This window comes from Podarcis pityusensis, assembly GCF_964106645.2.
Source record: "Podarcis pityusensis genome assembly, chromosome: 9".
NCBI classification, from domain to species: Eukaryota; Metazoa; Chordata; class Lepidosauria; order Squamata; family Lacertidae; genus Podarcis; species Podarcis pityusensis.
Genome location: NC_138034.1, coordinates 39,022,816 through 39,037,778, shown reverse-complemented (window position 1 = coordinate 39,037,778; position 14,963 = coordinate 39,022,816). Strand labels below are relative to the sequence as shown.

General features: G+C 39.5%; 1 protein-coding gene across 4 annotated transcripts in view; it reads left to right on the top strand.

Annotated features, from left to right (window-relative positions):
* DCLK2 (doublecortin like kinase 2) overlaps positions 1-14,963 on the top strand; it is an 83,154-nt gene that overhangs the window by 39,605 nt on the left and 28,586 nt on the right. For 3 of the 4 annotated variants that reach the window (XR_013990583.1, XM_081021352.1, XM_081021354.1), the window contains exons 5-8: positions 1,763-1,813; positions 4,862-4,956; positions 10,627-10,699; positions 12,852-12,960. Coding sequence is in view for 3 of the 4 variants with exons in the window: in XM_081021352.1 (XP_080877478.1) it covers positions 1,763-1,813; positions 4,862-4,956; positions 10,627-10,699; positions 12,852-12,960 (328 nt within the window). In the remaining variant the exon portion in view is untranslated. The remainder of the gene's footprint in view (positions 1-1,762; positions 1,814-4,861; positions 4,957-10,626; positions 10,700-12,851; positions 12,961-14,963) is intronic. The other variant, XM_081021353.1, reaches the window with a different exon arrangement.

The window sequence follows — 14,963 nt, the reverse complement described above, 5'->3', positions numbered from 1 at the left end:
TAGAAATCCTTGGCAAATAAAAAGGTTGACACTTGACTGAAAAATAACAAAGTCTGTACCAGAAAAGCACCACCAGGGAAAGAATGGCAAAGTATCACCACTAAAAAGGCCCTGTCTGAGATCACCACCTTTATCACTACCGGCAGCAGATAAAACCTACAGAGGGGCCTCTTGATGAAGACTTTGGCACCCATGGAAGTTCGTGTAGTAACACGTGTTTTTTTGACATGTGCTCTTGCTTAATGGCTGTGCCCCACCATGACACCCTATTTCTCACCTTAAGCTCACCCAAAATGGTGAGGCAAAATTACACACTCCCCAAGCCTGAGGGAGATGCAAGGGTTGCAGAGGATGAATATGAATAAATTCAGTTGTACACATTTAAGTGTTTTCCCTTCGTCCACTCTATTCTTTTTGAGGCCCATGACTTTCTTACTCCTTTTTTCTCTGTGGTATCCTTAGCCAACACAAAATGCATCTTCTTTCTTCCTTTCTCTTTGTGCCCCCCTTTTTTTTACAGTGCTTGTTCAGTGTGGTATAGTGGTTAAGAGTGGTAGACTCGTAACCTGGGGAACCGGCTTCGCGTCTCTGCTCCTCCACATGCAGCTGCTGGGTGACCTTGGGCTAGTCACACTTCTTTGAACTCTCTCAGGCCCACTCACCTCACAGAGTTTTTGTTGTGGGGGAGGAAGGGAAAGGAGAATGTTAGCCGCTTTGAGACTCCTTCGGGTAGTGATAAAGTGGGATATCAAATCCAAACTCCTCCTCCTCCTCCTCCTCCTCCTCCTCCTCCTCTTCTTCTTCTTCTTCTTCTTCTTCTTCTTCTAGGTTTTTTTGCCCCAGTTATGTTTTTGATTATGTCTTTCAGTCCTGCTCCAGTGTCAGTATTTTAAAATATCAATGTTTTAGGGGAAGTGGTTCACTGACAACCGGAGAACAACAGATTGTTGATGTGCTGAATCAAAAAGCTACTCATTACAGTGGCCCAACAGTACCATCCAGAAGTTTGGACTTAAGTGTACATAAGGAAGAAGACAGAATAAGTCTACAGGCTGTTGTTGTCATTAAAGACCTGAACATAGAGCAAAAGACTTGCTGGTTTTCTTACTGCAGAGTCATATGAGATTCTCTCCCAGGGAAAATATTAAAAGTCCCCCACCCACCCAAGCATATTACCTTGCCCTCTAGGCTTTTTCAGCTTTTGGATGGCATATTTCATTTGTGTGGCGTAACCATTCATAAAGAGAAATTAGACTTTGGAACATAATAGGCGACTGGAAATGAGAGACACATAATTAACCACCTGAGGTGAAAGTTGACAGGTTAGCTGAGGGCAGTTACCAGGTGACTTTATCACAAACAGGTTATTGAAGCAGCATCCGCACACCATAGGCTCAGGCCCAAGGTTTGGGGAGATGTGAAAGGTTTGAGCATTCATGATGCATTTATAAAGTTAGTATTTGATCCGTAGGTGCAACAGACCTAATTGCTTTAGGTGGTTTTATCCCATCTCCAATATGGCACCCCACCTTTCCCACAACTCGACAATTTCCAAATAACTCAGTTTATCTAGATCTCCAGTTCTGTTAGTTCATAAATTCATTTGAATTGGATTATGCATAGTAGTAAATATAGGCTCACTGTAAGCCTTTCTGGAAAACCACTTCTTGCTTTTTCCCTTTTTATGTTATCTTTCTTCCTTTCATGTCTCTGAATAACCTATATCCTGTCTTTTTCCTTTGTGTCAATTGAATGAATACAGTAAAGAGGGGTGGCCATTACTCCAGTGCTTACTCTTCAGCAAAATCCCCAGGTGAGCCATGGCAGTTATGGCTGTGTACCAACACTTGTCTCCTACCTTTTCATTTTTAACCCTTCCATCTGCTTCTGTGTGCCTATTATTTTGCACTGTGTGTTTTTATGATTTGTAAAACTAAGACATGGTGAGTTTATCCTGTCTCTAGGTAGACCTTGGAAAGGAAGAACTTAGGCATCAGACACCTGTGGTTAGTATACAATGGAGCTAAATTTGTTAAGATATAAGCCGGCCAGTACACAAGTAGTACTGGGGGGGGCAGTATATTTAAAATTCTGTATGAAATGAGCAATATTAGGTGACAGCAATGGTTCCCAAAACTTAAATTCAAGTTTAAGTGTGGTATGGTATGCAAATAAAGCTCAAAGTTGAAGCAGTGTCTTTTAAAACACTATGCCCAGTTATTTAGAGAAGCATGTGAGTATTAAGTCACTAATTAACTTCAGCTAAGGACTTGTGGACTGATCCATGTACACCAGTTGCTTGGTCCATGGTGGCATCAAAGTTTGATATTACCTGACTTAACAATGGGAATTTATCTAGTTTGCAATAGAAAAATGTAATTGAAATAAGCTGCCTTGCTTCTGCTCACAGTGAAAAAGCAAATCATTTTGTCTCCATGTGTTTTTTTATTGTGTGTGAAGTTTGCTTGCTTGCCTTTATCCCATGTGCTCTTCTGGAAGGTAGGTTGCATATTGTGCTAGTCCACCATTTCCTCCCACTTGAACATAGCTACTGGGAGGTTATGAGGAAGTTTTTCATTTGCTTTCTGTGGGGTTGAGTATCTCTGTGTGGACCCTAACTGAGGAGTCCAAGAACCAAGCAGCGTCTATATGATGTCCCTAATTTCTGGGTGATAATACAGTGACAGGATTTCAAGGTCCCTCTTGCAGCCCCAAGGGGGAGGAAATTCTCTTTCCATGTTGTAATGTTTTGTTTGTGGGCCAGGTGAGAAGCTGTGTTGCTTGGGACTCTGAGGCTGGCTCAGGTAATGTACACTAATACCTTTAAAGCACATTCAAAGCCCATTTCCCCCCTCAAATGACTTTGGGCACTGTTGTTATGGGTTGCTGGGAACGGTAACTCTGTGAGGGAGCAAACGACAGTGCCCAGAATTTTTGTGGAAAAATAATGGGCTTTGAATGTGCTCAAAAGGCATAGTGTGTCCACAATCATAGTTTCAGGCTAAAGGGACAATGCTACCTTGGAAGGATTAGTGTTAGGGAGCGTAATAATACAAAAGTGGCATAAGGTACATATGAACATATGAAGGTCAGAAACATGTGTTTCCTATAGGTAACTATTTTTAAAACACAGATTCTGGGGATGAAGTGAAAAAGGCAATAGAGTAAGATCTTCCTATTCACATAAATGTTAACTTCTTCTAGAACAGGCATGTCCAACTCCCAAGAGAATGCAATCTACTCCCAGTACAAAAAAGTTGTGGAGCTTTTTTGCTAGAAAAATATGTGCTTACAATTTCGTGCACCGACAAAGCAAACCACTAACACCAGGGATGGGTGGCAGGGTCACTACTAGCCCATGATCGACCACTAATGTGAGGCGATCGACTTGTTGGACATGCCTTTCTAGAACATCTTGGAAGCTGGTTCTTACATCTTGGTGGCAAGATGCTAACTTCTACTTATTTATTTACTGTATCTATACATAATGCCACAGAATAACAGTTCCCTGTGCAGTCGCATTAGCAGGTTGGCTCCTAAATATTAAAGAATTAAAAGTAAATTCCTTTTTAAAAGCAGCTAGTTTGGAAGGCTTGGTTTTCAGACAGGTTCATCACTGCAGGCATTCACACAGCAAAAACAATGGTGCCTGTTAAATGAATGTTCTGTTACCCATTATAGATATTCTTTACACAGCTGAAAAAGTGTAGGTGGTAACTAGCATTTCCATGGAAACCGAATGTCTAGCTGGCAGGCTAATTTTTTTTTCTTAAAGGAGCAGCAGTCCTTAACTGAGCTGCAGTTGAAATCAATCTTGCTCTTTGGAAGATTTCTTCTTACTACTTCTTCCTTGGGAGACATGGAATATATTGTTCATCAGAGAGCCTTGCAAATAAGCTAATAGATGGTGCATATTAAGAGTCTTAAGTTGTGTGAAATGGTGGAACCCACTTCAGACTGAACTGAAGGGGAAGCAACGTATTTTCACATATATAGAAACCCCTCAAAATTAAAATATGAAATGTATTTGTATATTTAAAAGCATACTAATGGGAAGCTGTTTCTTGTCAAAAGCATGTTTCAAGATGGAAGGAGATGCAAATAATTTTTTCAAGTCTTTTATTTTTAAGAGAAATGATCACATAGAAAATAAGCATGGGTTTGTTTGTTTTTTTGCTTTTATAATTGTTCTTGGTAATTTGGATACAGTGTACTCTGTAATAGATTAAACTGCTCTGTGGCCGTGATTATTTTTCAAGTACCCATTGGCTGATGTGACCTGATAACCTTGAAATGTTCACCATCACCAACGTTTTTAATTCATGGAAGAATGTACCCAGCACCATAGAATGTTGATATATTGCCATTGTTGAGTCAAGTGAAGTGTCATTTGGGCTGTGGTTGAAACATCACAATAGGCTGTAGGGACAGGGCAAGCTATGTAGACAAGATCGAGAGTCTGAACGCTTTGACAGAAGAGGTTCTGAGATGTAGAAAAGCTAAAGGATAGTGTGGCTAGATGAAGGGGTAAGAGTAGGCAGTGTGCCAGAAAAAAATGTGGCTTTGAGTAGGTAGAGAGAGGGGGGAAACCAGTGATAGAACACAGCTGTGGAAAGAAATCTTAAGAAGGAAGGCTCAGCTGTGTGCTTGTTGGTCTTAGCAAGCCCTTGGTCACTGCATCGTGCTGCTCTTAAGATAATGCCTAGCTTTATGTATATTTTATTGCTAGCTGCTCTGTTTAACAAAGATTAACAGGATATTATCTAAAAGGAACATATCATATCTTAACAGGAATTTCAGCTTTTGTTTTATTGGTGATAACAACTTCTTTTCCTTCTTTTGCCCTTGTTATTCCCAATAGTAAACGGAGCTCCAAGTAGCCAGCTTTCAACTCCCAAATCAACAAAATCTTCTAGTTCCTCACCAACAAGCCCAGGCAGCTTTCGGGGACTCAAGGTATGTTTTAGAAAGTTTGCCCTATTTCAGCTTAAATACTAATTCTGCTTTGGAATATTGCCTTTGTGGTTGCAAGAAAACACCAGCTTCATGCTATATTAAGCAATGATTTAAAAAAATATATTATTCCATTGCAATGTACAATGCATGAAAGCAGTTGCAGAGTAGTTAAAATGTAGGTTGAACCCAATATTGCAATGAGTAAAATAATCTATGATTCTGGTTTAAACTCTATCCACTGGCTTAGAGAGCTGCCCTAAATGGGGCCAAAGAGCAACAGGAGGCAGCAAAGGATCCACCAGCCAGGGTGGAAAGTGGGGGGGGGGTGACTCCCCCCATCAGCCCCAGGCTACCATTGCTAAGAAGCCTGCCCCTCAAGGATCCATGGGATGTAGTATCCAGCAAATCCCAAGTCTCTGGCACCCTGAAACTCCCCATTTCAGGGCTTGCTGCTGCCTACTACCCCTAGCAGAAATGAAAATGGAAGCCTACTGCCCATGGAGGTGAAGCTGGGCCATCTGCCATGGTAGAGAAATCTGTCCCATAACAGAGCTCCTTTCCATTACCAATCCGTCAGGGGCCAGGGGCTGAACTCATAGTTGTGTTTAGTGAAATTGGTCAGTACAGTCAGTAAACTCTATCTCATCCTTCATTGTCGATTTTGTTTATTTATATACGTTTTTGTCAAGTGTGTACTTGACAGCTTGCAGCATTTAAAAATAAGAACAGTGTAGCACCATAATCGACTAAACCTTAATAAAAAAGGCCATGCAGCAAACCAAACACAGTAAAAACAAAAACCATAGAAAAAGGAATGCCGTTTTGCATGCTCAATTTGTTTATATTTAGTGCATGTCTTAAAAGACAGTCGGTTATTACGAGAATTAGGGTAGTTAAAATCCTTTATTTTATCTCTCCAGTATGCAGCTGTTTGGGTGTACACTTCAGCTGTGCTTTGTTCACTTGGGTTCTGAGTAATCTTAACTGATATATCTGAATTAGAACATGGCTTGAGACAATGCTTGTGTCTGCATCTGGAATGCATTCCCAACACCCATGCTTCTGGGAAAATGTCCAACAGGAATATATGCCGTTCAAATAATTTAACCCCTAAAATACAACAATTACAAGTATACATACCACTGAACAGTTGGATACTCTTGATAAAATTTTATTATGTATCTGCTTGAATTTTGTTCTGTTCACGTGCTGTCCATGAGGAGGAGTAAAATTAATCTTTTGTTTGTTTTTAAGTGACTTATTTATTTTATCCTTTCCTTGAGAGATCCCTATAACAACTGAGCTGTGGTTAGGATGAAATAATGTGTAGACTGGTCTCCTTGAAATACTTGGTTTCTGTGCACTGTCTGGATCATTCTGCCATGTCTCTTCATTTAGTGATGCTGAAGCTCAAGCTCAAGCATGGCAGAAGATGCATGTCTCCATCTTTAATTTCTGCCTTTCCCTCTGTTGTAACTTAGTACAGTGGTGCCCTGCAAGACGAAAAACTCGCTAGACGAAAGGGTTTTGCATTTTTTGAGTCGTTCCGCAAGACGAATTTCCCTATGGGCTTGCTTCGCAAGACGAAACGTCTTGCGAGTTCTTGCGAGTTTGTTTCCTTTTTCTTAAAGCCGCTAAGCCGTTAATAGCCGCTAAGCTGCTAAGCCGTTAATAGCCGCTAAGCCGCTAATAGCCGCTAAGCCGCTAATAGCCGTGCTTCGCAAGACGAAAAAACCGCAAGACGAAGAGACTCGCGGAACGGATTAATTTCGTCTTGCGAGGCACCACTGTACTCATCCTAGCAAAATTGGTAAGGAACGATCAGCTGAAAACCTTGCCTTGTCATCTCTATTCGGATTTATATCTTATACTTCATTTGAATTGCAATAAACTGTGGGTTGTTTTTTTAATTGTGTCAGCTGTGGGTTCTTAAACATGTTGATTTTGTGTGTACCTCCTTTTGCCTGTTACATGGCTTGGATTGCTAGAAGACTCTCAACTCATGCTATGCAACTTAAAAGGACTGGCTATCTACATCACATTCGTGTAGTTTATTTATTCATTCAAGTAATAGATTTGTTGTTTCAGAACAGTACTGCTTACCAGAAAAACACCACATCTCCGCAACAAATGTCCCTACTCCCCACCCCACTGCCTTAACTGGAAAGCCTACTTACAACGATAGGAAATCAAGGGCTATAATTTGTGCAGCTTTGTTTTTGCTACTCAGCACAAATGCTGAATTGCTGATTCACTGAAAAACTTGGCAGCCGCCCCAATATAATTGCATCCAGAAGAATACAGGACAATGTTCTTTTGACTGGTCTGAAAGTGAAAGAAAGACAATTAGAAATTGTATTACTCTTGTTAGTTTTAAACAGATCTTGATTTACGTATGTCGGCAGCAACAACAAAAAATGCATCCAACAATTCTCGAATATGTTAATTCTCTAGTGCTAACCTCCTTTGAAAGATTTCATTAAGCCCAATAGACTCTTTGAGATGAAAGAGAAGAATTTATATCATATTAGAGTACTTGGCCTTCCTTACGGTTGGCCGAAGAGGCTAATTGAGAGCTGCTTTGGGTACCCTTGCTGTCAGCTCCAGTAACCATGGAGTTGTGAAAGGAAGAAGCAGCACAAATATGTTAGGCTGTGCTGAGAATGCAGACTGTGGAGTTCTTGACCAAGCTAGGGGCAGGGGCAAAAGAGTAATTGACTTAAGCCAGCTGATTGGCTGAGCCCTGCTCTTCCTAACCAGCTTCTGGAGAGGAGAAACTGTGTACAACCCTGCTCCTGCTGGCCAGCATTCAAGACCATCTCCTTGCAATTCTATCTTGAGTTGACTTGTAGCTGGGGGTCCTCCATCTATGCAGGTGCTTGTCATTAATTCAACCTGCAAGTCATGACCAACACCAGTCAGCCAAACTGCAGCATAAAACAGACTGCATGGAGTTGGCAAAAAAGAGGGGGCCACAAGGCCAATCAGAGAACACTGCCAAAATAATTCTATTCAGCCCTCCAAATCATAAGGCATGTAGGATGCCATGCTGAAAAGGACTACTCATGAGGAGGGAGCAGCAGTGCCTTTTTAGTGGCATCGCTTCCTTGCTGCATTGTGTGCCAAGTGCCAAGATGCTGCCATATTCCCCCCACCACGTGATCTTTATTTTAGAATCGCATGGGACTGCAAATATACTCCCTGCTTGATATGGCGGAGCAGCTTTCGTATAGTGCCAAACCATAGCTTAGCGTTAAATGCAAATGTCAATTAGGCTGAATAATGTAGTCGATTCTAGTGACTTGGAAAGGAGATAACAACATAGTACATTATCTAAAGATTACCATTGTTATTCTGCGTCCTGTGACAATTGACTGAAATTGAAAACTCTAAAATAGTTTAGGTTTTAATCCTAACCCCACATACCTGGTCATAAACCTCATTGAATTCAGTAGAATTTAGTGCTATGTAGACATGGTTTAGACTGTGCTGTTAGTTGTTTGTTATGTGAAAGATTATTTTCATCCACCCTAGTTTTAAATTTCATAGCCATGATACTAATTTTTATGAAGTGTTCTTTGCTTTTAAGGAAACAAAATCTGTGCTTTTAAACAAAACAACTGAACTGAGCAGAAAATAACTAATAAGTCAATGCAATAAATAGTAATCTATTTTGTCTGTCTTGTTTCTGGTTCTATTACAAAAATATCTTCTGAAAGAACTATGTTGTATTATTTTGGTGCAGGAGCCATCTAGGGGATCATCATCAACAAAAAATGTACAGATTTTGTTGCAGCCATCTTGCATATTTGTCTGGCAGACAGTGTTATTTTTGTCTTTCTTAAACTTAACTCGCTGTCAGTGATCTAGTTTGTGTTGCCTTTTGCTGTCTTGATGTAGCTTCTGTTGACTGCTTTGGGCACATATTGGTGTCCTGGGAAATCTTACAATAAAACCTGATCTGCCAGTTGAATTATTGTCATTATTGCTGGTGAAATGATTTAAAATATTTTGCTGCATAACCAGGCACTGAAAATGCTGACCTTGCATTCCCTTGTGCTGTCCAATATCATTTTGACAGATCTTGAGCTCAGGCTAGAGAAGTATTTTAAGCACCCTGTGACAAGTGATGAAAGTTCGTGTGATAATCTTTTAAATGAGAGTACAGTGAAGACTGAAAAGGGCAAAGACATTATCTGAAAGTGAAACAAGAAAACCAGGAGGGAGACAAAGAAGTTGGAGAGAATTTAAAGAGGGGAAACTTGCTTTCGGAAGTGCTAGCTAAAAGAATTTCAGAACGCATACTCTTCAAGGAGCAATCTTGAGACTTCCAAATTCTGCAAAAGCAGCCCATGTAAATATAATTTATCTGTCTGGCCTTCTTTGTGGTGCCAGATAGGTAGAAATATTTGTGTAAGCTGCTTCAGCTATGCTACCTAATTTCAGACTTTCAGATTGTTCCGGAAAAATTGACCTGTGTTGCAAAACACATGGAGCTGTAATAAAGCCTTAGTTGGCACTATTAATTGAGAGTGAAAATTATGCTTGAAATTTATGTATTTATTAATTAAATTTGTATTCCTCCCTTCACCCATATATCACAGGGTGGTTCAAAACACAAAAATACAAAATGAAAATACAAAATGCATAATAAAACAAAAGCAGAAGCAAAACAAACCAGTAATCCCCTTCCCACAGTCACATGTTAAAGGCCAAAAGCCTGGTTGAAGAGAAACCTTTTCACCTGGTGCCTAGAGATACGTAATGAAGGTACCAGGCAAACCTCCTTGGGGAGAGGATTCCACAAATGGGGAGCCACTGCAGAAAAGGCCCATTCACTTGTGGCCATCTTCTGGAACTCTCCTGGGGGAGAAACCTGAAGTGCCTGGCTCGGTTTATATGGGGACAGGTGGTCCTTGTGGTATTGCGGTTGAGGGTTGTTTAAGGCTTTATAGGTCAAAAACAGCACTTTGAATTGAATTAGCAGCCTGTGCAGTTAAGCCAGAATCGGTGTAATATGCTCATGTCGTCTGAGCTTGGGCTCGTGGTTTGTTTCCCCAAAACAAAGCAAGCTTTGTTCTTGATTCACAGTATTTTGTCTGCCTATGGTTGCGAACTGGGTCAGTGACTGAGATCCATGAATATGTTCCCTGAACTGTCTAAAGATGGTTTGTTCTTGTTTTCAGCTCTTCTTTTGTATTCTCTGGATAGGCAGGTGACATTCTGGTTAGAAATTAAAAGGAAGACAGTCTCTTGGGAAGCATTCAGTTACCTCATGTGCATCCCTTTACACTCTGTTGTTGCTAAATGGATCATAAGAAGTAATCAGTTAGAAGTGAGAAGGTATCAACTACTTTCACATATCTAGTTACAGTGTATTAGAGACTTGGCACAAAGCAAATACTGTTGGTGTTGTATAGTGCAGGGAAAGTGGAGTTTGCGTAGTCTGATTTGAATGCAACATGTCATTTAAAAAACCCAACCAGCTACTTTACAGAGGTTGTATGTTTTGGCCGTTGGAAATATTAGTAAAATTGTGTTTGGCTTTTAACAGATGATTGTGTAATATTAATTTATAGCACAGAAGGCTGTTGGATGTTTTTGTTCCTAATGTGATTATTCAGAAGCATATTGAACTGCTGAAGTATAAACTCTCACATTTTTTCACAGATTCCACCACATTGTGGGTCAACGTGCAATGTGAATGGTGTGCCTGAACTATCTCCTTGCCTGAGTCCTGAAAGTAAGAATGTGTATTTTCAAGTTCTTTTATGTTAAATGTCTGTATTGGAGATAATATTTCAGTCTAGAAAAATCAATTACTATTATTTTCTATTTTGTTAATATGCTTGTTCACACTATTGTATTGGTATTACTTTGCACTTTCCTATTAGGCCAAAGATGATCCATAGAGGTGAGGCTATTCATTCATTAATTCATTTGACTCATTAGAGCTTTTTACTCTAAGGTGTCTTGACACTGACCACCCCTTCGCATGCCAGTGGCAATGAAAAGAAATATAGCAGACTTTGAGATAGGATTGGGTTTGTATTTAGTATATGTCACCAGGTACTAAATGGTTTACTGATAGAGCTGGGCCAAAATCTGCCTTGTCTTGCCCAGAAGTTTTCTACCCCTCTGAAAGGGGCCTCCATTTTCCTGCAGCATTCTCAGGCCACTTAAGGATTTATGTAGAATGTTGGTGGTTACAGAATTTTGAGCTTACCTTAGGATTGTGAGGCATCCAAGGCATGCCTTTTCTTTCCAGTAACATTGCTCTAGCACTCTGCAACCTCCCCGTCTACACTTCCTGATCTTAAAAAACCCAAAATATTGAAATAGTTACTTCATAATGTCTTCCCCTAGTCTTCAGTTGAAACATGGGCACCTAGGAAGTCTGCAGAAGCCAGACAACTGATGAGATGACAGACCCTCCAAGTGTCCCTATTTTCCAGGGACGTCCTTGATTTAGAAAAGCTGTCTTAGTTTCTGATTTGATCCCAGAATGTCCTGCTTTTCCTTAGGATGTCCCTATTTTCATTGGAGAAATGTTGGAGAGTATGTAGTTATTCAACTCCCGGGCTGTCTGAAATCCTGTATAGGGAAACTTTATTAATGTTTAATGTTTTATTATGTTTTTATATATGTTGGAAGCTACCCAGAATGGCTGATGCAACCCAATAGGAAGTGTGGGGTATAAATATCATTATCATTATGGAATGGGATGTCCCTAATTTCATCAGATAAATGTTGGATGGCATGACATGATTTGTAGAATAAATTAAAAAAAGGACACCCACAAGACTTCTTGGCCACCACAAAAGAAGGATAAGCATGACCAAATACCCTGAACCTCATCCATGAGAATTTCACTTAATATGTTTTATTTCCATGTGAATTTTGTTTTTCTGAATTGAAACCATTTTCTCATTAATTGTGAGAGAGATATTTTTAACACCATTAATTATTAACTATACAGGGGGGAACTGTTCCAAATTGCTCTGGCAGAAGAGTTGCATCACAGAGGGCAATTTATCAGTTAAAGATTAAATGGAGATGTGCTGGCCATTTTGAAAGGGAAATTTTAAGTTATCTTAACCCCCTCTCCAAACATCTCGTGGTATTCTGAGTTGTCGTTTTAATGTTTATATTGTACTTGATTTGCAATGGACACACAAAATGTTAGCCTTCATTTACATAAAAACCAATTTAGAATATTTCACTTTCGGTAAGCACACCTTGAGATAAAAGTACATATTTGTAAAATTTAGGCAGCATTTACAGGTATTATGTGTTAATGCTAAATTGTATCCTAGCCTGAGAATGTGGAGAATGGTAGATACACATCCTATCTCTGCTGAGTAATTTCCCTGTGACAGAAATTGTCATGAACGAATTCTCACCTAGATTAGGGTGATGCAGGTGACTGGAAGTAATAATGCAATATTTCATGTATATTATAAAATTATTTTATTCTTCAGTCTCGCCAGAACCCTGTGATATTTATGCCACTTAATAGCTCTGCAACAGAAGCTGAAACAATGCAGTTTGTTGAACAACAGAACTAAATGAAATGGTAGCTGGGTGTTGATCCTTACGTGGAAATGTTGCCGCCTTTTGGAATATGTTTTTTAAAAAAAACTTACATGAAAAATATGTTCGGATGCTTACCCTCTGATTTGCACAGCAAGGTCATATAGCTTGGATTAAGCCTTGCCAGCTATTTCTTTTTGCTTTAGATGCAAATGTGAAGCGACAGATACTTAAAATAACTGTTTTAAAAAATGATTTTGCAGCTTAAGATATAGCCCTACTGTAGGGTTGAGGTCAGTAAGGGACAGTCCATATTGCTCACATCCATGTTTAGCTTACTTTTTGCCCTTTATATCTTGCAGGTTTGAATGGAAACAAATGCTCAGGGACATCAACTATTCTTGAGAAATACAAAGTGGGAAAGGTGATTGGAGATGGTAATTTTGCTGTGGTAAAGGAGTGCATAGAACGGTGAGCAAGAAAATTGCCCAGCTATTCATTTTTTACTTAGCTGCAACTTTCCCCTCCACTGTGCATTGAGCATATATTAGAAAATTGTTATATTTCACAGACAACCAGGTGCCTTTTGGTAAATCATTTGTTGTAAAATGCAAGAGTTCGTGTAGGTATCTATCTATTCCATATGTTTGACACCTCTGCCTGATGTCCACTTCATCAAGGATAACTAATAACCATAAGTAAGCAAACCCTAGTGTGTTGGATATCAAATTAAACAAACGTGAAGGTCTTGGGAAATGCATATTTTAAAAATTGCTCCACAAGTTTTTGTCAAGCATAAGAAAAAGCCGAGCCAATGAAAAAGGAAATGCATTCATTATCCATGCATTCATCTAAATGTAGACCAGAGGCGGCTGATCAAGTTTGTTTTTTTTAATTATTATTTGTTATTGTTATACACATATATTACAAATATACAAACATACAAACATATATTTCATACAGTCCTTAAAAGTGTTCAAACATACCTACACTCATTCCCACAGATAATTCCTTTTCCCATCACCATCCACCACCCCTCACCCCACCTTTGTGTTAGACTTCCAATCTACTCAGTTGCAATTTCTTCCCACTTCTATTACTTTCTTTCACACACCTTTAACCTAATTTCATACGTCTTTTTCTATTATACATTGTTATCCATCTTATTTAGTATTTCAGTATTTGAAACGGAACTTGTTTATTCTAATAGGAGTTCTGATTTTTCGATATGGTTTTGCAAGTATCTTTTAAACACCTTCCAATCCCTGTCTATCTTTTGAGATCTTTCCAATTTCTCTCATTGTTTTGGATATATTGTAGTACTCCAATAATTTGGATCAAGTTTTTCTTTGATGCCCATTTCCATTATTCCTGAGGCTAGGGCTGATGGGAATTGGAGGCCAGCAACATTGAGAAGGCCACAAGTTAGCCACTCCTGCTCTAGATCACATTTCCATACGCACATTCTAGTGGAAATCTATATGGAAATATAGGTTTGGATGCTAACTTTAAATAGTTCACTGAACAAAAGTGCAGCATCCAGTCCTCCCCTCTGCAGCCACATGCACGTAACTCTCAAAACCTCTCTTTTGAGAATCGGAGAGGCCCTTGAACAAGATGGAGGGGGGAGATTTGGGAACATGGTGGCGAGGCGATGGGAGACTTCCCTTCCATGAAGTTCCTTAAGTAAGCAATCTTAGGAGACCAAGGAGACAGGTGTCTGAAAAGGGAGATTTAGCAAAGTGGGCATGAGAAGGAGGAACGGATCTAGCAGATGGTTTAGGGATGGAAATATGGAGGAAGATGAGGCAGGGCCAGCTGTGATGGGAGTAGGAAAAGAGGAAGCAAGGGAAGTTTAAAAGTTCAAATGGGGGAAGCAGAGGCCAAGGAAATAAACCCACGTAATCTGGAAATAAGGAAAATAAATTCAGTCAGTCCTTATGGCCCTGCACACATTTTAATGTAAATGTATTAAGTACTTATTTATGTATTTATTGGAAATTCTCAGGAGTCTATTTTGAGTTCAGACTTAAATATTTTTTATAGTTCCTTTCCCCTGTCAAAAAAAAAACACCAAAACAAAACAAAACACCAGCATTCCAAGCTAATATAATCAAATCCCTTACGACTTCTTCACTTACAAAAATATGAAGCAACTTTTTCTCAAAATCCTTCACTCAATACAGTGTGCTTATGTAAACCTTGCTATGTTTCCCAAGCCAGCTTTAAAAAGCAAATGCCCCTGGAGCTTTTACAATATTTCTCTTGCTTTCTGCTGATCCAAAAACCCTTCAGGCAGGACGATAAATCTAAGCAGTATACAGCTTGAAAAACTTACATACTAATGGAAACAGAAACTTTCCCTGCCAGAAATCGGGAAAGTAATTGGGTGATAATTACAAACAGTGAAAAGACAGAATACTAAGTTTTTATCAGGTCTAGACCCTATCAAGGCAGAAAAGGCTTGGACATGG